This window comes from Microtus ochrogaster, chromosome 10, assembly GCF_000317375.1.
Source record: "Microtus ochrogaster isolate Prairie Vole_2 chromosome 10, MicOch1.0, whole genome shotgun sequence".
Taxonomy (NCBI): Eukaryota; Metazoa; Chordata; class Mammalia; order Rodentia; family Cricetidae; genus Microtus; species Microtus ochrogaster.
In genome coordinates this window covers 77,269,404-77,297,254 of record NC_022016.1, presented here as the reverse complement: position 1 = coordinate 77,297,254, position 27,851 = coordinate 77,269,404, and the positions used below count along the sequence as shown (strand labels likewise).

General features: G+C 40.8%; 1 protein-coding gene across 1 annotated transcript in view; it reads right to left on the bottom strand.

Moving 5' to 3' along the window:
* Positions 1–1,855: 1,855 nt before the first annotated feature.
* The window catches only part of Faf1 (Fas associated factor 1), a 288,528-nt gene continuing 262,532 nt past the window's right edge, over positions 1,856–27,851 (bottom strand). The window contains exons 16-19 of the mRNA XM_005353630.2: positions 26,200–26,280; positions 24,574–24,651; positions 20,388–20,603; positions 1,856–2,107 (exon numbers count right to left, since the gene is read on the bottom strand). Of these exons, the coding sequence (XP_005353687.1) occupies positions 2,024–2,107; positions 20,388–20,603; positions 24,574–24,651; positions 26,200–26,280 (459 nt within the window). The 3' untranslated portion in view covers positions 1,856–2,023. The remainder of the gene's footprint in view (positions 2,108–20,387; positions 20,604–24,573; positions 24,652–26,199; positions 26,281–27,851) is intronic.

The following is a 27,851-nucleotide window of genomic DNA, read 5'->3' as shown; positions in this document are numbered from 1 at the left end:
CCAGTTAGACAGAGCTTTCCAAGGTAGGACTGAAAAAGGGTTTCTCAACTTCACACACATTCAAGTCACATTTAATAAATTTATGAAATTGGTTTCAGAGTAAAGTCTATATGTTGGTATACAGAAGTAAACGGGAATGGCAGGGAACCACATAATGAAGTCAAATCCAGATCAGATGGAACAGGTTAAACATAAGAGTGAGTTCAGAGACCTTGCTCAACCCTTGCCCATACCCTGGCTGCTGTTTCTGAGTATGGCTTGAGTTCAGGGTTGTGGCTTCTCCCAGCAGCTACAGAACAAGGTCTAGCTGGACAAAGAAGAGCTGTGCCCTAGTACAGCTGCAGCTTCGGAAATGACATCTTGTGGTGCCACTTGATAGGAAGGAAGGAGCAGAGCTGGAGAGGAAGTGCTCAGGTGGAACTCCCCTGACAGTGCGCTCCCTCCTCTTCAGTCAGCTGACAGATGAAGAGGATTAGCAACATCACTTAGAAGAGTTTTGATGTTCTTGGTCGAGCATCAGAGGAAAACAGGTGAATTTTCTGGCCGATATTTTTTGAGTAGAGGGAAAAGTGACCAGAATTATCTTCAGCTTTGGTTAAGTCTTCTCAGAACCTCATAGTGGAACCAGGGAAATACACCTAACACACTTACAAAATAACCAAACTGGGAAGTCAACTCTAAAGATAAAGACCAGAGATGACACAAAAACAGCCACAGAGAACATTTTAAGACTAAAAGGAAATTAATTGGCTGTGAAGATATAAATATTCTTATGAACTACCCCAAACCCCAAACCCATAGATTAACAAAGTCCACATCTACAAATCAAACCCCAGATTACTACATATCAATTCAGGCAACACATGAATTTTAGGCTAAGCCTCCAAATTTGTTCTCTTAAATATATGACGTCTGAATTTTTAGCCAAAGAATGAGATCCCTTTTATTTGGGATATAAATTCAATATCTAATATTAAAACATTCAGAAACTAAAATTATAGAGCAGGTCCGTTATTGCAGGAGAGCCCACAGGGCAGATGATCAGCTTTTGGCAATAGAGGAGGTGTTAAAACATCAAGTGACGGCCAGGTATGGTGGGGTAATCCTAGCACTTGGGAGGCTGAGGCAGAGGAAACAAACACCCCACCAAGTGACAAGGTCCCAGATGTATAAGTAGTAGAAGGGGAGAAGCAGAACTGAGTGCAGTGTACACTGATGGCCCAGCAACTTGGTGCCTGGGAAGTTCTAAATGCCTCTCTGCAAGCCGGATAACAGCTTCCCACAGCTGGCCAGTAGCAAGACTTAGTCCTGGCACTCTGCACACTACCTCAACGTACCGTGTACTCGACTAGTTCCCCAAGCTGCAATGAAACAAAAGAATTCCGCCAAGATGGACTAAGGAGCCCATGGCAGTAGTATATAAACACCCTGCATATATGTCAAATCAGTCCTCCAACAACATCTCACATTTTAGTAAAGGAGTCATTTATACTACATACTTCTCTACCCCAAAATGTCTAACTTCCAGGCCAAGAATGTCCTACTTGACGTTTTTCTCTCTGCTTTTTAAATTAGGTGATAAACTTAAAATCCAGTTATGGACATAAAAAAGCAGAGGTCTGAGCCCTGGCCCAATGACACATACCAAACACACAGCTTCTTGATGTCAAGGACAAAAAGAACTGTCCTGGACACTGAAGGGGAAAGATAGGAACTGGAGAGGTTCTACCAGGGCTCACTGGCACTCAACAGTAAACAAGGGTGTTAAACAAGGGTGAAGAGCAGGTATCAATCAGGGGAGGGCAATGGAGTTGTAGTGCTCCATCGTGAGGGCTGGGGAACATATACTCGTGGATGGGAAATTTTAAGTAGCTATGTTTATTACTTTTTTCCAGCAATCTTGCAAGAGGCAGAAGTGTGACATTGAATTGAGACGAGCATGTGGGTGGGTTGGCGAGGAGCCCATCTCTTGACGTGTGCCACTGGCTTGTCAGAAGTGGCCTGTTCCACCGCTGAGTCATGTTTACTCTTTTGCTTCAAGGAAAAGGGTTTCTTGAGGGAACAACTTTACCTCCAATAATGACTTATTGGGGTCTAGCTGAGTTACCTGGAAAGAAAGAGAACACACATTCAGTAATCTGGAGCAAGCACTCTGACTTTCAGCATTCCACACACTGGCATGAGCATGTGTAGTGTTTTACTGGATCACAACAATTCTGTGCGGTGGTGGGGTTCTTCCAGGGCTCTCCGAAATATCATATTCTACAGTCCCATCTAGAAGAGGAGTTAGTACTAACCACAAGGCTACTGCATAGTCTTGATACTGGATACATTCAGCTGGTTAAACAGAGGAATGGCAAGCATGAGACCTGGACTTGGTGAACTGCTGCTAGCATGGAGGCCTGCTCTGCTGACTGGGACAGCAACTAAACCTTTGGAGGGACAAGGGCTAGGCACTTCCATTAACATTCCATGTAGCAAACTACAGACTGGCCATTCTACTGTATCCAGAGAGGATGCCATTATCCCAGGGAGCTCCCTAGGCACAGCACAATCTCCTCATTGAGAGGATCTCTAATTTGGAAAAATGAGGCAACCACATAATACGGCTATATTTTGGAAATTAAAAACATGCTGGGCAGTGGTGGTGCACGCCTTTAATCCCAGCACTCAGGAGGCAGAGGCAGGTGGATCTCTGAGTTTTCACCACAGAGAAACCTTGCTTTAAAAAACCAAAACCAAAAACACTCCAACTACTGAACATAAACAAAATTTTTATTAGATCTCTGCCCTCCCTAAGCCATGGCAGAGATGGCAGGTGAAGGCTTTAAAAACCTAAGAGAAAGAAACACATTTATCAAAAGCGATCATGAGTTCTGCAAGGCTGAAAAATGCAAGGTTAGTGGAAAGCATAAAGGCTCTGAAAACAGGAAGACTGCAGTTTAAATCACAGTGGTGTTGGCTATCGTCTTTGTGGCTCTTGTCAGACTGATCAAAATTAAATGGGAAAAAACATAATTAGCACAATGTCTGGCATAGAGCAGATCAACAAAGCATGCTACGTACGAGAACAACTATAAAGGGAGATGGACAGGTGGGCAATGGGCTGCTCTGAGTGTGCAGTGGTTAGGTAATATCTAGCTAACCTGAAGCTGCTGCTCTGCTATTTGCATGAGCTTTGGGGCCTTGGGCAAATACCCGAGGCAGGCAATTTGTCTGTTCAACTCAAGCCACACATAATGTGATGACTCTGCTTTCCTCTTCCAGCAGGAAGGGGAGCCCCTGAGTGTCAAAGACAGACTGGTAAGGTAATGGGGGAAACACTGACCTCATCGTATCCAGGAGACTTGGTATGCTCAGGAGGGTCATTAAAGACACACATCTAACCCTAGAATTCTTTCTGCTCATAAGGAACCCAGGGTGAATCTTATCCTACTAGTATCTCTTGGGTGCTGGGCAGATGGGCAGGCAAGGTGGAAGGGAGAGCCTAGCTTGCTGTCTGCCTTCCAATGCACTGGGAGGGCAGGCTGCTGGCAAATGTTTACCCACTTCCCCAATTAACGTACAATACTGCGCTGGCTTCTGTCAACAAACAGCTATGCTGCCTCTGCTTCAGACTCTGGCATTTTCTGTCCAGCTGCTTCTGCTATTGTTCTTAATTAACATGCCAGAGCTCTTCCGGCATCTTCTACTTTGTTATTTGTGGCTTGTAAATATGATGCTTATTGTGAGACACCAAAATCATACTAGTGCCAGAGCTGTGAGAGCAGGCAGGAAGACGTATTGGCAGGCAAAACAGGCTGGAAGGCTGGAGCATCAGGCCTATGTGGCACCCTACTGGGGTGGTAGACATGCAAGAGATTCATAAACTCTTAGTTAAAATTACAGTTGTCACTGATAACACAGTGTCCAAGAAATACTAAATGATTTTCTCTAGTTATTCGATGTGTGGGGATTGGGGTCTGAGAAAGGCAGAAACAAACATTTCTTGGACATCAATGATGAGCCAGGGACTTCAAACATATTTCTCAATTAGTCCATATTACAACCACCGTGCAAGGCTGCAGAGTGAGACAACTGAGTTTCAATGTCGTTGTCATTTGTTTAAGGCCTTATGGCCAGGAGTCTGTCCACAGTGCTGTGATCACAAAGAGAGAAGCAAAGCTACACTCTACTTACATGACCTCTCTGACAGGGGAGTCAGTTGCTCCTTGGTAGGGAGTGTGGTAGTCAGGTGAAATAATGCTAGTGATGCCTCTGGGACCATCTAGCCAGTAAGTGCCCAGGAGATGGCACAGCCACCATTGGCTGAGGTGTTTCTTGGCTAGCAGTCCTAAACTCTTTCTAAGTTCTGGTTGTCTTTGTTTCTGCCCCACTGCCCGGAAAGAATGTTGCCCTTTTCCTTAGGTAATTCCTTCAGTTCTGGAGATCTCGAGCTTCAGGGAGGCCTACAGATAGTGGGCTGGTTTGAAGTAAACACAGCTCTGTTGAGGCATACCCTCTCAGAAGTCCCATAAGAGGCCTTCCAGATCACCCCATTTTGAAGCTTATTTCATTTATTTATGCTTAATGTGTTTTTTACTATCTAGTCTTTTATTAATTTTTCTTTTTTAATCCATTTGCTTTGTAATACACATTATTACAACAGTAGTGTAACTGTTGACAACAATAATAGCCAATAGCTTAGAATTTTTCATTATACATCAAATACATTAACTCATTTAATCCTTATAACGGCTCTTGAGCTAGATACTGTTATTTCTATTTGGCAGGCCAGGAAACACGTTTAGAAAGGTCGAGATTTTGCTCAAGGCCACACAGCTAGTAAGCCAGGAATTACATTTGTATTCAGAGCCATTCTCTCTATCAATCTATTCATTTATTTTGTGCAGATGGGAGCTTTGCCTACATGTATGTCTGTGCAGCATGTGTATGCAGTGCCGACAGAGTCCAGATCCCACAGAACTGGAGTTACAGACAGTTGTGAATTGCCATGTGGGTGCTGGGAAGTGAACTAGGGTTCCCTGGAAGAGCAACCAGTGCTCTTAACCACTAAGCCATCTCTCCAGAGCCCAAGTGCTGAGATTAAGGGTTGTGCCACCACACCTGGCATCATGCTTTTAATACTGCAGTTGCCACCCAACCTACCCTGTGTGTGAGTGCCTGAACTCAGCAATAATCTTGAGTTGGTGTTAATGAGTATATAGATAGCATGATAAAGAAGAATTGTAAACCATACGAAGTTTTTAAAATATCATTTGCTCTAAATGCTAGTCTTTTAACTAGTGTTATTTCTATTTTACAAATGAAAACATAAGACTAAGAGATTAAATTAAGTGCAGGGTGGTGGTGGTGGTGCATGCCTTTAATCCCAGCACTTGGAAGGCAGAGGCAGGTGGATCTTTGTGAGTTTGAGGCCAGCCTGGTCTACAAAGCTAGTTCCAGGACAGCTAGGGCTGCTACACAGAGAAAACCTGTCTCAAGAAATCAAAAAAGAGATTAAGTTAAACCCTGCTGTTCCTGAATTAAAATTTTAAAAATAAAAATAGCCTTTTGGTGTTTTATTGCCCAGTAGTATAACTATAGTTAACAATAATGCATTATTTAGTTCTAAATAATCAGAAGAGACATTATTTTTCACATTTGGCTTTTTAAAATACTGTTTTTATTAATTCTTTGAGCATATCACAAGATGTATTTTGATCATATGATCTTCTTCCTTAACTTTTCCCAGACTCTCACCATTTCCCTCTCATTCCCGTTCAACTCCCCTAGTCCAGCTTGTGGGGCTGACTACTCCTGCACGGCACTGCTGTGGAGTGTGCTCCATACATCAGGTGTCACTCTATTAAAGAAAACCAGCAGCAACCCAATGCCAGCAGCCAGTAGGAGTAGGACTTGGTGCCTGTCTCCCCTCCTCCATGCTGGGATTCTGTCTTGATTTGGCTCCAGTCCTGTGCACACTGTCACGATCACTGTGAGTTTTTATGTGCATCTGCACTGTTGTATCCAGAGAGCACTGAGTCTTCCGAGTCATCCGCCATCTCCCTCATAGATCCCTGAGACTCGGGGGGACTGCCAGAACATTTGTGGCATTACTGCACCAGTAGGCATACCTTGCCAGATGGGCTGTTAATGCAGATTGTGGGGTTTACTACTAGGTGAGACTGATGGTTACTTTTCTCTTCCAGCTAAGTACACAGTACTCACCAGTGCTCTGAAAGCCACCAGCAGGGAGGAAGCTTCTAGTGAGCACCACCTGGATTCCCATGATCACTGACTCAAGTACGTGATACAGAAGAGAGATTTTAAAAGATTAAGGAAATATTGATGGGGTGATGGGTATGCTAAGAATTCTAATTTTTATTATTATGATGTATGCATATATCAAAACTCACAATGGACTCTATAAGAATAGCCCTACAACCCTACTGTTTAGGGGGATCCACTCCTATAAACTAATTTTTCTTAGTGTGTGTTTCTGTTTTTGAGAATTCCACACACGAGCACTTTATCTACATCATTTCTACCCTCTGACCTCTCCATGTTCCCTCCACTCTCTCAAATTCAAGACAAAGACTGAAAACTTTGCATCCACTGTAGTTTGTAAGCAAGAGAGAACGAGGGGAACACAGGGGGAAGGGCATGGATTACGTCAGGGGGATCTCCTGAGAAACAACAGAGGACAAGAGAACTGTGGACAGAGGGTCCAAGGAAGTGGAGCTGCTGCTGCGGGGCAGAGCTGTGCTCTTCTGGCCCGAAATTCTCAAGACTGGCAAGCAGAAGAGAGCCAAGATGGTGGAGGTAAAGATCATGGGAGAGAAAACTCTTTTTTTTTTTTTTTTTTTTTTGGTTTTTCGAGACAGGGTTTCTCTGTCTTTGGAGCCTGTCCTGGAACTAGCTCTGTAGACCAGGCTGGTCTCGAACTCACAGAGATCCGCCTGCCTCTGCCTCCCGAGTGCTGGGGAGAGAGGACTCTTAAGGGAAGCAGCAGGAACTAACACAGCTACTAATGGTTCTTTCTCCTAATTTTGTTGCTTTTCTTCTTCCGCCTTCAGAAATTTATCTTCTTGTCCTCACAGTCATTATCATAGTAGCAGGTATCACTTAGTGAGATCTCCCATGAGTTGGGTTCAGGCAGCCTGCATTTATGTCATCTCTTAACTAGTGCTGAAGATGGTCTAGTGAAATTAGTACTAGAGCCATCTTAGAGATAAGTACAACAAGGCTACCTTGCCCACTGATGTAGAGACTATGGTTTCAGAGTCAGGTCTGTCCGATTCCAAAGCTCACTACGATCAAAATGCTCTGGCAAACCAACTTATGAACAGGCTGACTTGGGGAGAGGGAAGTCTGCTGCACTTGGAGGCATCTAAATACAGGCATATTTGCTGGGGATGGTACCAGCTAACAATTTTCTGAACATTTATTTCAAAACAGGCAATCTTTGACATACTTTGCATCTATAAAAATATTTTTATAATAGCTCTCCAATATGGGCAAAATGATTATTCCCATTTTATGAGGAAATTGAGCCACACAGCAGATTAGGTAGTTTGTCTAAAGTATAAAAACTATTAAGGGCAGAGTAAGAGAGTGAATCAAGGCAATCTAGCTTTGGAATCTACCCAGTTACTAGATTCCATGGCTAGAGATGTCCCTGAGAGTATCCATATGGAGAGAGAAGTTGGAAGAGTTTCCTTTAATTCAAGCTTCCAGGATACAAGACCTTCACTTTAAGAATGACAGAAGGTCAGAGGTCACTAAAAAATCCTGAAATGTTTATAAAATACGAATACAAAAACCCAATCTAGGTCTGTCTTTTGCCATTTACCTGGGACTTTACTGAATTATTGACTCTCTAAATCAACAGAGAACGAACACGTTGGGATTCCTTGGGGGAGGAGGAGTGTTCTTGGAGAAGAGGTAGTTTGTCTTTATAGTTAGAAGAGGGAAGTCAACCATCCTGACATTTCCTTCATTGTACTTGGGAAACCTGAATGGGCATATTTTCTCATTAACACAACAGTTTAGCAAACTGGCTTTGTAAAATGTTTATGTTAGCACAGATGGGACATGGACCATTACAGATTTTTTTCATAGCTGCACCACCATGTCTCTCAACTGTAGTAAAGACACGACACTGTAAACATAATGTTACTACTAGACACTATTCAAAGGGGAGCTTAATACTAAAAAGAGCATCAAGGATACTTGCAAAGTTCTTTACAGTTTGTGAGGAATTGACACAAACAGCTCATTCACATAGGTAATATGATCAGCCTCTGTTTTATTTGATTTTTTTTTTTTAAACTTAGGTTTGCTTTTAGTTTGGAACCAAATACAGGAAAGTCTGGATCTAATATCTTACATAGCAGAGCTGCCAGGGAGCATCAACTTAAACCCTAGCCTTCTGTGCTGTTCCTTAGAACTTTCCAAAGTCCCTAGATGACAAGAGTTCTTTCTCACTCTTATAGCCTTTGGGTCCAATGAGCAGGAATGGAAAGCAATAACGTTTTTCAAACATATTTCCTATTTTTAGATAAAAAGTGCACTTTAGAAAATAAAATCATAGCATCTTCAAGGAAGAATGATACACTGTCAGATGGCTCTAGTGTTTGTCTGCTTGTCTCTGATGAGCAACAACTTCCATTTTCTAGGCTGAGCACTGGCAGCCCTTTGAGCAGAGAGAGCCAGAACTCCAGGAGCAAACCTTTACCGAACTGATACACAATCATGTCAACATGGAGAATTAGCACCAGTGCGTTATCCAACCCTTCCTCCCCTCCCAGCAGTGAGAAAAACGGCCATTCCATGTGACACAGATAGACCACAATAAACTTCCAAGTTTAAGGGCGTTTGCACTTTCAGGTACATCAGTGGTGCTCAACCTGTGGGTCTTGACACCTTTGGAGTTGAACGACCCATCCACAGGGGTTGCCTAACACCATCCTGCATATCAGATGTTTACATTATGATTCATAACAGTAGCAAAATTGCAGTTAAGAAGTAATTTTATGGTTGGGGTCACCACAACACAAGAAACCGTATAAAAAGGTTGCATATTAGGAAAGCTGAATTACTGAGATTCAGGCTACCTACTTCTGAGTGTTCTTCCTTATTTTGAGCCCTCAGTAACCTCAGTGTATGGACTCTTCTGTAAACCCCACACAAGCTGTATGCCATCAAATCTTGCCAGAGGGTAAAGGGCATAAATATCGATGAGTCCACCCCTGGTTCTCAAAGTGTAACTTTACACAAGACACCTTTCTTCTTTAGGCTTTTATTTTAAAAAATGTAGGGGTTAGTGATTAATAGGAAATCAATGGTACTGCAATTGAGCTTTGGAGATCCAAACATTTAGGCTCAAACACAGTGTCAGCCAAATCAGCTTGTGGTTCCAGTATCCTTCTCTGCTTGGTGAAAGGGTTATTGTAGGGATAAAAGTAGCCATCACTGATAGTGTCATATGGAAACGGATTCTGTGCCTTCTTTATGTTAGGAGATATCATCTCATGGCATAGTAATGATTGCCATTCACAAAAGTTAACATTTGTTACTTTTTTTTTTTGTGGAGGTGAGATATTGCCTAAACTGGTTGTGAACTTCTGGGCTCAAGTGACCCTCCCATTCCACCATTTTGAGCAGCTACAACTGAGTATACGCCTGCTTTACACCACATCTAGCCTGCTTATCCCTCTTCAGCTTCCTTCTCTCCCTTACCCGGGACACTGAGCCCACAGCCTATGCATGAAAGGCAGTCCTCTTTACTTGGCATTTTCTAAGTGCCACACACTATGCTAATTACCACCTTATTATCTAATTAAGTGATTATTGTAATTCTTTAAGTATTCTTATAGATGGCGTAAAACTAATATGTTTTTTAGTGTTAAAATGTCCTCAAAACTTGGCATCTTGTTAGGGATGCCTTGGTCACCTTCCCTTGCCTTCGTATTCCTAGTGGCAGCTTTGGTCACACTACACTATTTAAGTGACAATGTTAATGGAAAAGTCCAGAGGTAAGAAAGGGCGATACTAGCAAGGGTAGAGTAAGAGGAAAAGATGTTCTTTAAAAGCAGGAGAAATTCCAAGTATACAGAGCAAGCATTTAAAAAAAAACCCAAATAACAAAAAAAAAAAAAAAAAAAAAAAAAAAGAAAATGTAAAAAATCTAAGAGGGAGAATAGTCATGTATCTTCTCTTGGAAAAGTCAGTTCCTAAGATTAGTTCATCATGGGCCCCTGAAGGCACAATGTCAAATAAACACAGTCCTGCTTTACAGAGCAGTTTATAAGCTGTGGTCTACTGAAGCATAAACTACATAGATAAATTCACAGATGAAGATCCGATAGCACAGTAATCAAAATGCAGCACAGATCAGCTTCAGAGGCACGTCCAGCACATGCCCAGCTTAGAGTGTGGTAAATGCTAGTCTCCGCCTCCACCGGGAGCTCCAGAAGGCTCAGGGCAGCAAGGTTACCTCGGTGAGATGTATGTAGAGGTTTGAAGGAGGTAGGGAAACACTAATCTGGGGACAGGCCTCTTCTCAGAGGCCAACACCACACCAGACAGCCAGGTCTTTACAACAGGTCTCTAAGATGTCTGTGTCAAGACTGGATCACACACAAACTGTGGCAGAGCACTGAGAAATGGGAAAGATAACAGCCGACTGGTTAGGTTGAGAACTGTGAACTCGGCTTAAAAGTCTGTGAAATCTTGATCATTGTTTACCCCAGAACTTCACCACTAGGCATGGATTAAGAAACAAGTAGACTTTAAATCCTGGCACGGCATCTTTTGCACAAGTGCTAATTTCGTATGAGACGAACCTCACGTTTCTCAGCTGCAAGCAGGTCAGCATTACCCAGCAATCTTTCAAATATCCATGTCTCTCGGGCTCTCTCTCACATTTCCACATGGAAGAGAGCTGCACAAAAAGTCCCACCCTACCACTCTTCTACTTAGAGTTCTTAAAGGATGTCTTACTATAATAGGGCAATCTCTTTCTGCTCCCAACTTGTAAATGGGTGATGGTGTTACTGACAAGGTTCTTAGGGCCTTTGATGGTAGGCACAGATGAGAAGGCAGTTTGGAGATAGAACATGAAGAATATAAATTTCTAGGTAGCATAAACTTCAGAAAAATACTTTCCCTCTGGTTGCAGAGAGGCCATTTAGTGGTGTGCTCAAAGCCTCTTCAGCAGCAGAGTGGCTTGGGAGAGAGGGAATGTTTTGAATGCATTTTAATACTCAAGTAGGGCTATACAAGCCAATGTGCTCCTAGTTCTGTACACAAGCACCGTTCAAGAGCTTGGAGCTTTGAACAGGAGTTAAAAGAGTTGAGTCCCTAACGACATACAAAAGACTTGCTGGTGTGATTTATTCTGATGTATTTACTTATCCAATTACCAAAACAGCAGGAGATCATTAAAATTTCTAGTTACCAGATGCAGCACGTTCAATATCTTAAATGTTACCAAGGCTTTCTCTGAGCTATTTTGATATTACACTTCATCTGCCCAAAAGCTTATGAAACTGGACAGCAAGAACCATGAACAGAGCAGGAACATTCTTTGAAGGCTGGTCCAGAAGGCCTGTGCAACACCAAACCTGTATGAGAGACTCCCCAAACTCCTGGACTACAGCACTATGATGAGGAATGAAAGTATCTAGGAAGAGAGGGCCTGTGAGACCTCGGCCAAGTCTTTTCTACCTCTGAGCTTCCATCTTGCTAAGAAAGGATGCTGACATTGTCCCATGTTATAAAACTACTGTGAGCACCACCACAGTTTGCTTTTCCGGCACTTCACACAACTATCTTGTAGAGAAGACAGAACAACTTAATGTACCTTGTGCATTATTTGCTGTTAATAAACTAGCATGCACAACAGGCACCAACCTAGAGACTATCACAGTGCTAAGAAACAGAAAGCAAGCTCATGCCAACATTTCAGAGTATATGACAAAAGACACACATTAATAAATGGTATCTAGACCCATACAAGGGCAGTGGTATCTTTGTACCAACATTTTTTTTTTATTATTCTGATCTTCAAATATTATTTCCTCACAGACCTAGACTATAGTCAATTAGAGTTGTTTGTTATTGAACAAACATGCACTAGGTTTTCCTATCCAGAACCTTGGGCTATGTTGTTTCCTCTACCTAGGTTGTCTTTCCTGTCTCATTTCAAACATTCTAACCTTTGTATCCTTCAAGCTCAGCTTAAATGCTACTTCCCCTACAAAACTGGGCCTCTGACAGAGCCTAATCCCCCTTCCTCTTCCCAGAACAGAGCTAATCACACCTGGCTTCCAGTATCATTGATCAGGTCACAGGCCTGAGACCCAGCAAACGATACATTCACTGTGGTTTCCCTCATTATCTACTCCATGTCCCATTTGCTGACCTGTAAGGTCTCTGGACAGCTGCAGATGCAAGGTTAGGATCTGTTCTGGAATGGAGGTCCTGGCAGCACCAACACTGCTCTTTGTTCATGTCGCATTCACCTCTTATTCTTTAACAAGGTGAAGGATTCTGAAGAATGGAGCGCAGAAGATCTATAGCATAGTGAGTTGTGTTGTGGCTCTCAAGTCATTTACAATTGTTTATGACTCCAGTTAAGCTGAATTCTCAGGGCATATCTGAACTTTTTATTGACTTTCTATTCCCAGGGCCTAGTTTACTGCTATAAATATTTTCAGTTCCAGAAATGCTGCAGAAAGACTGGCCTACAGAGTGACTGCATGAGTTTCTCTACTCTGCACACGGCCACCCCAATCTAAAGACATGGACCCCGGAAGCTGCACTCCTGCACCTAGCTCTCCTCACCTCTCAGCCTAGTAGGCAGAGCTCGGCAGGGACATCGTCAGGTGCTGACTCCATCAGGGCCCTTTGCTCGGACACTCTGCTCTAGCCTCAGACATCCTAGCACCCAGATAGGAGAGCTCACAAGAAGTTTGTAGCAGTTGCCCTTTTCAAAGGGACAGCTTTCCCCTTCTCTGTTTAAATTGTTGGAATTGACTAATTAGGAGGATTTAAAAAATCTTAACACTCTAAACAGAGAAAACTGGTTCTGAATTATTAAGCAACACTTTCAATGCATTTGAATAACCTTAAATGACTTAGCTGCTACCTGATCCTAAGCTCTGGCGCAGATAAATAAATGTGAAACACGGTCAAAGCCTCAGCTTATAGGAGCCTCCAGCTACAGCAAATAGAAACTTAAGTCTCTATAAACTGCCAGGGGGAAATATTCTCATATAAAAAGACAGAAGATGATCTTAAGGCTGCGAAGACCAGGAAGTCAGTGGTTTTGTTACACATTGCAGAAGATGGCTGCTAATGGGCTAAATAGTATTAATATCTAGGTAATATAATCATAGAATCAGACAGTATCAGAGTCTAAAGAAGATTAAGAAAGAAAATATTTAAATCTGTATTTCAGAAGAGGAAAATCTAACCCAGAGAAAGTACATGCTAGCTTGGGGTCAGACAAGTGGCTGCAAAAATAAACATTTAGTCTTGAGATGCCTTCTCCTGGCTTATTCCCCTTTCCAGAGTGCACACTCAGATTCTACTAGAGAGGGCAGAATGAGAGGAAGACAATTGGTGGTTAAGACACTCGAAAGCTTTCACTGGATGGCTCACTTCTGGCATCAGAGTTCCAAATACACCATGTTCTTCTCTACAGGCCTACAAGGTATACTTTCATGGCTATACACCAAGAGGGTGAAGAGAGGGTAAATGCTACTATATTATAGTCCCTAATATGTCTAACCTCAAACCATGATGGCATGATAAATTCATGAATTTGTGTGGTACTAGGAAAGTACAAAACCAAACAATTACAGTAGATGTACAAACACTTTATTTTCACCCATTTTATTAACTAAACAAGTATTCATTTTCGGCTTTTCGAGACAGGGTTTTTCTGTCTAAGAGCTCTGGGTGTGTCCTGAGTGTTGGGATTAAAGGCATGCGCCACCACTGCCCAGCTAAACAAATATTTCTTTAGTGTTTATGACATTTAAGAAACTTGACAGCAATAAACAAGACACTATCTCTGCCTTTAAGCAATGCCTAGAGCAACATATAGACATGAAAAAGGCCCATTGCAGTTCAGAGCCCATTAAAGCTCATGGGGTGAGAGTTACCACAAGAAGATGGCCCCTAGGGAATACAAGGAAGATGAATGGCACTGTCCTAGAGCGTCACCATGTTTATCCTCCTCCTTCTAGTACAATTGTATAGCTATTTGCTACAATCTAATGATCCATTCTTCTTAGATATTTATATACACTAAGCCAGTTATTATTTTTCATATGTCAGGTACCTTGCTAGAGAACAATGGTTAATTAGATATAATTCCAAGTAACTTCAACTTTTATATGTATCTCTTTTTGCTTAAAAACCATATCCTTGATTTTGTAATTGATTATAAACTTGATCTAACCATTTCTGCCTTTAGTGTCTTAGCTCTAGGCTTTCTCTGTGTCTCAGTTTTTCAACTAGAAGGGCCTTTTGTAGCTTTTCACAATCTAAATGGCCTGTATAAAGGTCTGTTCACACAAGGCCTCACAGAAGAGCTGTATGAAGGTCTGTTCACACAAAGCCTCACAGAAGGCCAACTACAAAATTGATATAAACTAGGAAACAGCAAAAACAGTGTTCAGGTTTGAGACCCCAGACATTAAACCCAAAGATGTGAGGTCCAGATGTTGGGTGAAGAGCAGGGTGTGGCTTTGGTAAAGTTCTTTGAGGCTGGGCCTAGAGCTGTAGTGAGGCCTGAGGACTGGCATGTTAGGCGCATGTGCTAATGTACTCTGGAACTCCAGCACCGAATTTGAAAATTACAGTGAGTATCTAAAAAGGGTTAATCTGAGCATACATACGTTAGCAGTTGTTTGTGTTTACAGTGGCGTTATCACAATACTTTAAGTGAGCTAGGCATACCTGCAGAGACCCTTGTAAACTGAGCACAGAACTAGTGATTCTTTTATTCATGGCTGAAGAGCCAGACTGAATTACATGTTCAGCCTTCAAATTTTATTTATTTCTGAATAACAGCAAATTTGAATGCTACAGTGCTTTACAAACACCTTGAAAAATTAAGTTCAAAGGCAGAGTAAACAACTTTGGAAGGGTTTAAATACACCAACATGCTAGCACAGCATGAGCAGGGATGTGGGTATAAGAATCAAACACAGGTGCTAGTATTGTGCAACCCAGAGAAATCTTTAAGTTTCTGTATTTTTAATCTATAAAATAAATGCAACATTTTTTAGATAACTGATAAATTGAAGCTCATGGCATATAACAAGCATACAGGACAGAGTTACATTTATTGGCTATCATCCTCTGTCATTCCAAGTCATTGTATTTTAAATAAGTTTGGAGAAACAAAAGCAGATTTTCCAAGGCTTGCACTCTACTCAGCTCTCCTGAAATTATCATCTTTACCTGACACTCATTTTTAAGATCCCTTTGCACATTCTTTGGTTGGTCAGATGTACACACTGAGGACTTTTCTCATATACCACTGACTCATCCCCTCAATGCATCTGTTTGTTGGTAAGATTCTTTATCATGGCAGTGTAGGCACGGTAAGTGTTTATTCTGTGTACGGTCTTTAAAACATTTTGCTTTACTTTCGTAACAGTCAAGTGACTTAGATATTTTATTAGTATGACTTTACAGATGAGGGGACTGTGAGCTACCTAGAACCTAAATTAATGTATCCAAGATTAAAAAGCTAGTCAATGGCAGAGCTGTGGTTTGGGCAGGTACTCCAGTCTTGTAATTATTACCAATATTGTCTCTTTGGCCTCATCAGCTTCAGTCTGCTCTGGCCACTGCCTGGGGTACTTTCTGATGCTGGTCTGGTCTCACATTTAAATCTCCTTATAATCTGCTGAGAAAACCACCTAGGCTTCCTGCCCCTCAGACTCAACACAGCTACAGGGAACTTGCCTCTCCACCTGTTCTGGGAGCTCTCCCAAGGAGCACTGCTTTCCTGGTCATTCAGAAAGAACTTCAGAACCACCTCTGACAACTGCTTCTTTCCGTCCTTCTCTTAATCTGACATAATAGTCTCCAACTCCCACGATCTTCCTCGGGTTCTGCTGCCTGTTCTTTACTCCCACCTCTGCCATCTTTGTAGTCCCCTACCTCCCATTATCTTGTCTAATATATAAGTCAAGGCTAAGGATCACATGGTTGATGAAGAAATGATCAGGAGGGCTGGGATACAGCTCTCAGGGCCTCAGAGCCACTTACCCCGTGTGCTTGAGGCCCTGAGTTCAATATCCAGAATTACAAAGAAAAAAAAGAAGATGTGATTAGAAGAGACTTGGAGCAATGTAATCCCATATTCTAGGAGTAATGACCAAACACTGACTAACTCATTGAGTTCTTGATCTCTGGGAGGCCTATATAGGCACTGTGGTGGATGTGGGGGTCGGTCATCAACACAGCTAATATTAAGAGCAAGCTTACACAGAGCAGTCCCCATAGTACTCAGACATAAGCAAAAATATCTATAAAGAAACAAGCCTGTCTGTCATGACAGGAAATAAAACAGTTTAGGAAATGTTTTTAACCACGAGAAATCCTGCTAGCCTGGTAAAACAGAAGACATGAAATTCTAGATACTTGTACTTGAACACCATTTTTGATCTTTGGTTATTAGGCATGTAAAGCATACTCTGGTATTTTTATTTCAAAGATGGTCATTTGAAAATAGTTAATATTGTACAAAACCTCTTTGTTCATGTAAGGGAGAAAGAAGCTGAGGAGAGGAACAATTGGTGTTGCTGTTGTGCCAGCAACCACGACCAGACACTTCCTGGGTTAACTGCTACATGCATGTCCATACGAAACTTTACATATGTTTTCAATTCTCATAATGCCCTGAAGGAGCTAGTTTCTCTCATCTTACCAAGAAACTGTTGCTTGCTCCCCTTCTCTACTTAGACTGCTTTCCTTCACAACCCAGGACCACCTGTCCAGAGCTGATACTACCCTCATTGTCTGCCACACACCAACCATCAATTAAGAAAATTCCCCACCTGCTTGTCTAGAGGCCAATCTGAGGAGGCAGTTCCTCACCTGATGTTCCCCTTTCCTAGATGACTCCAGATGTATCGAGTTGACAAAGCCAGCACAGTGCCTCAGGAACTATCTACCTCGTCTTCCGAAACGAGCCCTGTCACTGGCCTGGAGTTTGCCCAGTAGGCTAGGCTGGCACAAGAAGCCCAGGGATCCATGTGTTCTAAGCTCCTACAGGGTACAACAAACTGAAGGGGAGTCACCCATGTTCCATGATCCATAATCAAACTAAACTTTTTTTTTTAATTATTTACTTATTATTTATACAGTGTTGTGTTTGTAGGCCAGAAGAGGGAACCAGATCAAATTACAGATGGTTGTGAGCCACCATATGGTTGCTGGGAATTGAACTCAGGTCCTCTGGAAAGAGCAGCCAGTGCTCTTAACCTCTGAGCTATCTCTCCAGCCCCTCAAACTAAACTTTTAAGGAAACAAACAGATCACTAAATAGATGCTTTCCCCGAATCCCAGTCTAACTGAGTCAGGAGAAGGGATGTGCTCTCTGCTTTAACACCGACAAAAAGTAACACAGTCAAGCATTTTCCACACTCTCTCTCCTGATTATCCTGTTTCCTCATTTCCAATTTATGGAACCCACAGTCCTGTTACTGCTCAGTGGATTCTCACATTCTATTTTGTAGAGTGGAGGCTACTCTGATTTATTAATCACAAACAAAAACTATTTAAATTTATATGGAAATTTGTTGTAATTTTGTCTTTTGAGAAAGCAAGCGGTGGGCAGTGATAATGCACACCTTTAATCACAGCTCCCGGGAGGCACAGACAGGTGGATCTGTGAGTTCAGGGGCAGCCTCATCTAAGACAGAGAGAGAGAGAGAGAGAGAGAGAGAGAGAGAGAGAGAGAGAGAGAGAAGAGAGATTGGACAGAGGTGCTGGAGTTTGCTTGCAATTTCCCACAGTCTTTTCCTAGAACCTCTAGTCACTGTAAAAATAGAAACAAACCTACCATTTGTAGGTAGAATTCTTCCAAGTAATGTGATTAAGAGCTGACAATAGAAGAAGCCCCGAGAAGGCAAGAGATGTGGGATAAAGTAACAAGAAAGAATAGAAAGAATAGAAGGAAAGGGAAGGAGATGCCAGATGTAAACTAGGAACTGAAAGGTGAGAGCGGGAAAGGAAGAAAGAGCAAGAGCATAGGAAGTGGCAGAGCAAAGGAAGGGAGAGTGATACTGATAACCTTACACCAAGCAGCATGAGTGACAGAGTTTTCTAGCAAAGACCTGCATCTGGGCCACTACAGATTCAGATGGGAACTAGGCTCAGTGCCATTACTCACCTTTTAGGACTCATATTCACAGGGCAAATGGGACAGTGAAGTCTGCGGCACTGACTCAAGCTCTGGAAGGAAATATGTCCTTTTTCCTAGTGACTTTCACTAACAAAAACGCAAACAGAACCCACTCTGAAACCATTTTGACAACCGGCTGTACTGGAGAAGGCCTGATGCCTGCTGCTACTTTGGTTATCCCACAGTGCTCAGTTCAGAAGTATAATAGCCAGCAGACATTCAGCAAATACTTGGACAGCTGGGAAATCTTAATATGAAGTAATGTTTTCATTGTGGGGGGAGACAAGGGCGCAGAAGAGCATTTAATAGATCCTCTGGTGAGAAATCAGCCTCTGCTTTGTGGAGAAAGGGCTCAAGACACAATAAGACTCCTATAGTTAAGTCTCACATTATTTGTTATTAAAGAGGCAAGGACTTAAAGATGTGCTTTTTAACAGTCTTTAGTTTGGCTGTAATTTAAGATGACTTTTACAAATTAGATCCTAATCCTTGCAGACACAGATGGCTATTACAGAGCAGCTTTGTAAAAACACTAGTCATTCGACTTGAAAGAGCATTCAGAGAGGGATGAAGTGCCATTAACTCTCAGATCATCTATGACTCTAGGCGGCCTAGGGTCCTGGGCTTTCTGGGTTTAGGATTGGAATCTGGGTGGGCCTAGGGCATCTGTTCTGAATTGGAATAGCCTTTGTCACTAAGGAACGAGAGACTTAGGAGAGTCTGAGGCACTGTGGTAAGAACTGTAGCTGCGAGGGATGTGGATGGGATATGACCGTCTGCAGTCATTATCAAACAACAAGGCAAGTGCTATCGAGGAACGAGTGCACAAGCTGTACTGATGCATAGCTTGCAAGGAAAGGGAGGGCTCCACAGAGCTTGGCATTAAAACGTGAGTTCAAATAGGAGACGTTAAGAGTATATGAAGCACAGCAGCACAAGGGTGCCCGTGCCTTTATTGAATAGTGAGCAATCTCCCATCTCCTACTGATGGAAGTAAGGTTGGAACTAAAATAAGGGACTAGACTGTTAAGAATTTTTAACTTCTCCAAGGGGCCTACAGTATAATAGGGTAGTTTACTTTAGCGTAGAGTTCAGTTTATTTTATTGTACTGTTGAAGAGGACCCTTTAGTTAGTATCTAGCTGGGCTTACACCTCTAAAAATGCAGCTACCTTTTCTGTTAGCATTCATAGTACATTGCTAGTATATATTTATCTTAATTCAATTACAACTGCTTAAAGTATGCACCTCTATATATTTCCATAAAATCCAGTAGTTTTACTTTGTCTATAGTTTCAACATTTTCAAGTTGTTTTGATATTGTTTTTCACAATCTAAAAATCTGATATTAATTTATATTGTCAAATAATATGGTATATAGGAAAGGAATAAATACACAGTTTGTCAGTTCCCTCCATGGAGACGATAGACAACATCTTCTGTTCATAACTACCTAATCATCAGTGAACCTAATTAATTACTTTGCCCCAATAAAATAATATTATTAAGTATCTTGCTATAATACAGACATACTATGACTACAGATGACCGTCCTCAAGGCTGGTAAGACTATCAAATAACAGAGTAATTTTTGCTTAACATAATGCATTCTTAGTGAACCTGTACTTGTGTTGATCCTGTTCTAATAATGAATCTATTAAGCACAATTCATAGTCATACCCTGAGATATATAAATGAGACTTTAGGATAGCCTGTTAGGATAAGTATACACCTAAAAAGCAACAAAAGAAAGATCTATCATCTTTTTTTTTTTTTTTTTTAAATATAGGTCTCTAGATACATCTGCTGGCCTAGGAAACCCACGCTCCACAGGCTGAGGAGGGAACTGTACAGAACCAAGAAAGACTTCGGGTATTTTACAGTAAGTAGCCTTTATCATTTGGCTTTTCACAGTCTCCTTCTGGCCCCCATGAGCTAAAAGCACTCTTTGAGATAGGAAGGGAACTTACATCTCTCCTAGGAAAGGTGCTCAGTAACTTGAATTCGTCCCATGGAAATCCTTTGGAAGCCACGAAATCAAAGACAATCTGGAGCTTACTGCTGGCCAGGAAACGCCGCTCCAGGAACTCGCCACTGGGGGTTCGGATTCGCAACTTACTAATAGGCTCAGCATTTTCTTCCTTTGGCTCTGGAGGCAGGGCTTGTTCTAAGGAGAGTCGGATGGCCTAAGTAGATTAAAAATTGAGTGTTAAAACAGGGTATAGATAGAATTATGGAGAGTGGGTGAGGGAGAAAGTAGAAAAAAAATAAAACTGAAAACTAATTATGATATGTGAGTGCTTAAATCAATTTATTAAAACATTTCAACTTTTTAAAAACAAGACTTATATATTTATTTTGTATGTTATGCATGTATACGTGGGTGCCTGAGTACCACTGTATGTATGTGGATACCAAACAACAACTTGCAGGAACTGGTCCTCTCCCTTCAGTATGTAGGTTCTGGGGGACTGAGCTCAGGTTATAAAGTTTGGTGGCATGCGCCTTTACCTGCTGAGCCATCTGGCCTGCCCTTATTTAAATTGTTTTTAAGTGTATACTTCAGTGGCATTAAGTACATTCACAATCTTATGTAGCTAGTACTATTTTCAAGAACTTCGTCACCCTAGATAATCTCTATTAATTTTATGCATGTCTTTAGAAAAGCATGCATTTTATTTACAATATGTGAACAGGTGTTATATTAAGCTTTATATTTTTGTTTAGCAATGTATGTGAAACTGCTTATATATTTTATTAAAGTAGCATACATAAGTAAAACTGCCTAAGCATTGTGTGTAACTTGGTAAATTTTCAGAGCATTGATATAGCTATAAAACTTGCACAGATCAAGTATCTTAGAACTATGTCCTTTTCCCACGTGCTCCTGGTCTTCAAAGGCTGTCACTATCCTGACTTCCAAGACCTAATTTTAAAAACCATTATTCTGAGCAAATGAGATGACTCAATAGGGAAAGGCACTTGCTGCCCAAGTTTGGTGGCCTGAGTTCGATCCCTGGAACCTACATGGTGGGAGGAAAGCACTGACTTCTGTGTGTTGTCCTTTGATTTCCACATGTGCCACCTAACAAAAGAAATACATTAAAAAGGCTATAACATCATCAGGGATGCAGGCTTCCTATTATGACAGACAGAGAAGGAAATATAAGAAATAGCCTTTCTAACTACACGTATAAGAAAAATCGTCAGGGCCAAGGGTATCATAGCTTAGTGGTCGAGCACCTGCCTACCATGCACACTGACTGAGTTTGATTCCCAAAGTTACATTTTCCTTACAAAGTCCTTGTATAAAACACAGTTGTATTTAAAGATGCTTAGTGATGCTACCTAGTCAGCACTTAGCTGGTGACAAGTGTCTCAGGTTGAACCCAACACTGTGAACAACTGAGGACAGTTGCTACTACTGATGTTACAATTATTCCTTTTACATCAAATCAGAACATAATTCAGTGTTTCCTGCTTTTCCTGCTTTCTCTTTACCCACCTGCCAGCTTGCTTTCTTTTGACATTTCCCTGTGAAGCAACAGATGTTACATTACTGTCTGAACTCAGGGATTATACTAGAAGAACAGACAACAGTAGCCCATTAGTTTAGTCACCGAGCAGACTGTATCTGCTCTTCAATGTAAGCAGTCTCCATGGCTTTTCTGCACAATGAATGCAAACCTCAGATATCCCACACTAGTGGACCAATGTGGAAAACAATGAAGAAATAATAGATAAGTTCACTACTGCCCTGCTTCTAAATAACCAACAGTTTCATTGGCAAAAAGAACAAAAATACAGCAGTGGCCCAGTCTCAAATATACTAAATCCAAAGGACTTGTGTAAGCAAACACTGTTTTAAAACAATGACATAAAGGACACCTAAACTCAAACAGTCATTGTAAACAACACTGTTGAACTTCATTTAGTTTGCTCAATAAATATAGGGATTTTCTTTATTTGCATTATTTTAGGTTTGTGATAAAATAAAGCTGGTTTAAGAAATATGAACTATTCTTAAGAACAGTTAAAAATATCTTTTTACTTAAAGCATTTATATCTGAACAATGAGAAATGGAGACATTTTATGAAGTAAAATTAGGCACTGAAAACAGACACTCATAAAAAACACAATTTCATGGGTAGTGGTGCACACAGTTGATACCAGCACTTGCAAGGCAGAGACAGGCAAATCTCTGTGAGTTTGAGGCCAGTCTGGTCTACAGAGTGAGCTTCAGGACAGCCAGTGCTAGACAGAGAAACCCTGTCTCTAAAGACCAAAAATATTTAAAAAAAAAAAAAAAAGGGGAACAAAATATATTCTTTCACCAAACCTTTTTAACCATACTCAAAGACTGGCTTAATACATTTGTGTGTGTGTGTGTGTGTGTGTGTGTGTGTGTGTGTGTGTGTGTGTGTGTGAGAGACAGACAGACAGACAGACAGACAGACAGACAGACAGACAGATGTGGCGGTCAGAGGACAACTTGTGGGAGTCAGCTCTCTACTTCCACCATGTAGGTGCAAGGACCAAATTCAAGTAGTCAGGCTTGGGGGCGGGTACCTTTCCTTGATGAGTCATCTCAGCATTAGCATTCCTTGAACTAGGTTAAAAGGACAGTGGAGAATTCTCTGTATCTAAAGTCTAGAAAATTTCTAATATATGACTACTACAGACACACACAATGACACATGGCTTAGACTAGAATGGAGTATGTGGGAGGGCATGAGTTCCATAGTCACAAGGATCTAGATGAGAATCTCAGCTGTTTCTAGCTCTACACATGACCCACTGAGCTTCATTTTTCTTACTTTTCTTTCATTTTCATTTCTCTTGTAAAGAGAAATCTCTAACCTTCTGCCTTGCTCTCATGATTACTGAATAAGCACATTCAAAGCAGCTAGCAGAGTTGTACGGGACAGATGCAGTACAATGAGATCAGGGTTTGTGTAAGTAGCAGATACTCAGGAAGTATCAGAGCATGGATGATAATTAATTTTACACATCATTCAAGACCTGGCTCAAATACTACCTCTTCATATATTTTCTGATTATTAAAGCTATGAAAGACTTTTTTCTGTTAGTTATTCCCAAAATATTTTGCTTTTATTCATCCTATGCCACTTTTCTTTTCCATGTTGATTTCCTCTTATTTGCAGACATGTAATATAGCCCTAAGATTTAATTTGTTGTTGTAGGTAGAAAACATTTTATTATCATTTGTTTCCCTTGCTGTGTTCTATAAATTCTTGTTGTTGTCATTGTTGTTATTTTTTAATTTGGGGGCAGAGTACTAGCTTGAAAAAAAAAAAGAAAATAAAACAAGAAAAGATAAGTAAGTAAAAATAGGCAGGCTATCTGCTGGCCACTAGCAGTGTAGACACGTCCAGAGTAAAACAAGTGAACAAAAAAAGTCTGGTACCTTTTACCAAGAATGATAAGTAACACAATTTCTCAGTTAGACCTCTAGGCTTTTCAGAACTTGTCAGATAATTTCTTCTTTTTAATAAGTGAATCACGTTATTGACCTCATGCCTAGAAAAACATTCTAATTCCCCTGCAGTGAAAGAATCACCTGATGCTACTCCTTATTCTTACTGTTCTTAGATAGCCATCTATCACGTTTACTATTCTAGCAACATAAGTCTGCATTCTAAAGACTGGGAAGCAGAGCAGCCCAGATCCCACATGTGCACCACTATCTACTGAGATTGTGAGGCACACAGTGAGTGAGCATAGACGTTCTCTATACTGATACAGACATAAACTCAAAAGGACAATATCAGTTGAACACATCTAGGGGCCTAATGCAAGACATTACAGAAGTAACACTGTAATTGTTTAATGGGTAAAGTCTGGGGAAAGGAAAACAGTTGTTACATTCTCAGGGTAAGAAACTCTAAGAATGATAGGATGAGCCTATTTAAGACAACAAATAGGGACAGAAAACAAAGATAAAAGAAAACCATGAATCTAATTGTACCCGATTAAGTTTTTTCTAAGAGTTCCATATACTAGAACAGAATAATTCTTTTAAAGACAGGCTAGGTCTCTCAAACAAAAACTGGCCCAGAAAAATGTGTTTTAAAAAAATACTAATAGCCTCACTATCAAATACAACAGAATTTTCTTCTGAAATCATGTTCTACCTCTCGTTCCTCTTCTTGCTCTTTGCGAATCTGCTCCAAACGAAACTGTTCTGCCATCTCTCTCTCATGAGCTTCTCTCTGTTGATATTTGGACAAGAACAAATATTAATAAACACTTAAACAAAAATAATAAAACAAAGGAATCAAGCTCATATAGGATTGTGATAAATGTTTGATAGTATTGAATTCCAGTATAAGGGTGTTTTTTTTTTTAATTGTATTACATGTATTATTGGGTGGCTTCTACTCTGGGGGAAAAAAGGGAAAAGGGGGGAACAAGTTATATCTAAAGAGCTTATTCAACATAATATTCACGGGAAGTGTGGTAACAGTAATATTTCTTTCTAGATTAAAAATGGAAATGGAAAACTACAGAAAGAAGTTTTCTGATATGCTGGATTCTTGGTCAACAACATAGTTGGCTCTGTATAAGGAGGCATTTAAGAGCCTTCAGAGGCTAGGCATATATAGCCGAGTTGGCAGCATGCTTGCCTAGTATATATGAAGTTCTGGTTTGAACCCAGGCACCACAAAGCATGAACTGAGCATGGTGGCACATGTGTGGATCCAAGTACTCTGGAGGTGGCAGCAGAAGGATCAAAAGTTTAGGGTGGTTCTTGGCTATATAGCAAGTTAAAGGTCAGTCAAAAAGACAGAGTCTGTCTCTAAAACCAAACCAAACCAAACCAAACCAAATCAAACCACCCCCAACCCCACCCCCAAACATTTCTCTTGTCCCTAAATTTTGATCCTTTCTGCTTACACTCTGGCACAAATCTCAAGTTTTGGTCACAACAGTGTTTCGTTAAACCCCCACACGCTCTGGACAAGAACTTGCCCTTTTCCTTCCCCTCTGTAGTTCATCAGATCACCTAGAGGAAAGCTTTCCCAGCACGTTCCCATGTGCTGGGTCTTCAAAAAAGCTGGAAAGATATTTTTTCCCCCCACTGAACCTCCAGTTCATGAACACCCATAAATTCAGTGCTTCTCTGATGTCTTGTGGGGACTTGCCTAAGGGGAAAACAGGCCATGGTCTTGACTGAAGCCATTTTACCAAGTTATCAGTCTTTGAGCACACAAACAAGGCTTCTTCGTACCCAAAATGGCAGCACATGGCTCACAAAGCACAGACCAAGTCATTGTTTCCAAACCCAACAGCACAGTAGTCACTCACAGAACTCAACTGAACATCTGGGCAGGTGAGGGATGCAGCAGGAAGGGTGCCTGCCACCACACCTAGCACCCTGAGTTAGATTCCTGGAATCTGCATGGTGGAAGGAGAAAACTGACCCCTTCAAGGCATCCTCTGACCTCCACAGACACAACATCGTCACCCAAACACGGTAGAAAGTAAATGTAAAAAGCGCTGTTGGGTTCTACCAAACACTAATTATAAAATAGATACTGGGCTCATTTTGCTATCATTTTTATTATTCTGACACAACTTATTTCGTCAAAATAAATGAGAATTATGGGTAGGATTATTTTCTGTTAACAAACCTAGCTTTTCCTAAAGAAAATTTAACATTTTTTAGGGTGTCAAATGATGGAGGGGGGGGCATTCAGACAACCAAAGACTATTTAGAACTCAGTCCTACATTCCAGTTGACACTGGACCAAACCTACCTTTGCCCTATCAGCTTCCAGGGAAAGGCGATAGGCCTCATCTTGCTCTCTCTTCACGTTCTCTCTGGCTTCACGTTCATCCTTAAATGAAAGGTTCAGGTAAAGTTTCATCTTTTTTTTTTTTAAAAAAAAAAGAGAAAAAAGAAAAACGTCTTGTTTTATTTCTAAATGAATTCATTACAATTAAATAAGGAGCTTTTAAAGTATACAGATTAAGCAAACAAGCAAGATAAGCAACCTAATACATAGCAAAATATGAGACTATCTGAATCCTAGCCCTGTTTATAAACTAACCATGTGACCTAAGCCACTGAACATCTCTAGAAATCTTCCATCTCCTCTATGGTAAATTGAAATAATATTTTTCTGATATGGCTATTGAGAGAATTAAATGCAGTAGCATATTAACTGTGTAAAGCATGGAATGCTCAATTTATTTGCATAATTATAAGTTCCTCTACCCCTTTCTCCTAATTTGGAGATTTTTGCACTGGGACTGAGAACTGGGAGGAAATTTTTAAAAAGGCTGAAAGCAAAATACTCTTGTTAACCTCATTTCACACAAGCCTAAAATTTCAGTTATTAAGACAAAATTTTTCTTCTTTTGATTATTAAGTAGCTCCTTACTATTAAAGCATGTAGCTAATAGAAGTTATCAGTGTCAAAATTATTTTACATTTTTTGCATGTGACAAAATTAATGTAGAATATTGAGATCACACAATCTCAGAAAGAAATAAACCACATGTTCTCTCTCATATGTAGAACCTAGCCAATAATGTACATACACATAGTACAGTAAAACATGGAAAAAGGGAACCAGAAAGGTTAAACCTAAGAGGCTGGCTGGTCAATGAGCTTAGAGACCCCTCCTTCACTCTCCCAGCACTGGAGTTACCCACTATACTAATGAGCCTGGCTTTTAATGAGTGCTGGGGATCTGAACTTAGGTCCTCATGGTTGTGTGGCACTTGCCTGACAGAACCATTTCCAGGTCCTCTTCTAGAAAACCTTTAGTTTCTAAAGTGAGCATACACCATCCACCTACATAAACTCTTGATTTTAGATGAAATTAAAAATTATTTCACTAACATTTTTATTTGCACATCAGAATTTATATCCCTCAGAGTGTCCAAAATACATGCATTTTATTATTATTATTATTAAAATTATTATTTTTTGAGATGGTTTCAGTGTATAGCCTGCTTTTGCCTGGGATTAGAGATGTGCACTACTTAGCCTTGGCTAAGTACTTCAATTTAACAAATAACTGCACCCACGAGTGTAAGTCTCTCTTTCAGTCACTCTTGCATTAAGATGAAACTACACAGCCATAAATATTTGCCTATTTCTGATTTGTTACAGAAATCTCAAAAGGCTTAATACTTTCTTTCCCTTTCTAATTCACTATACGTTTACTCGAGACAGAGTTTATCTCCAGCATCCTTTTAGGGGCGCTCTCTAGTGCCTAGGGCTTCTAATTCCAATATTTAGATAATTATAAAGCAAAAATAGACACAGGAATAAGTAAATAAAAACCATAAATAAAAATGGTCCTTAAAGCCGGGCAGTGGTGGCGCACGCCTTTAATCCCAGCACTCGGGAGGCAGAGGCAGGCGGATCTCTGTGAGTTCGAGACCAGCCTGGTCTACA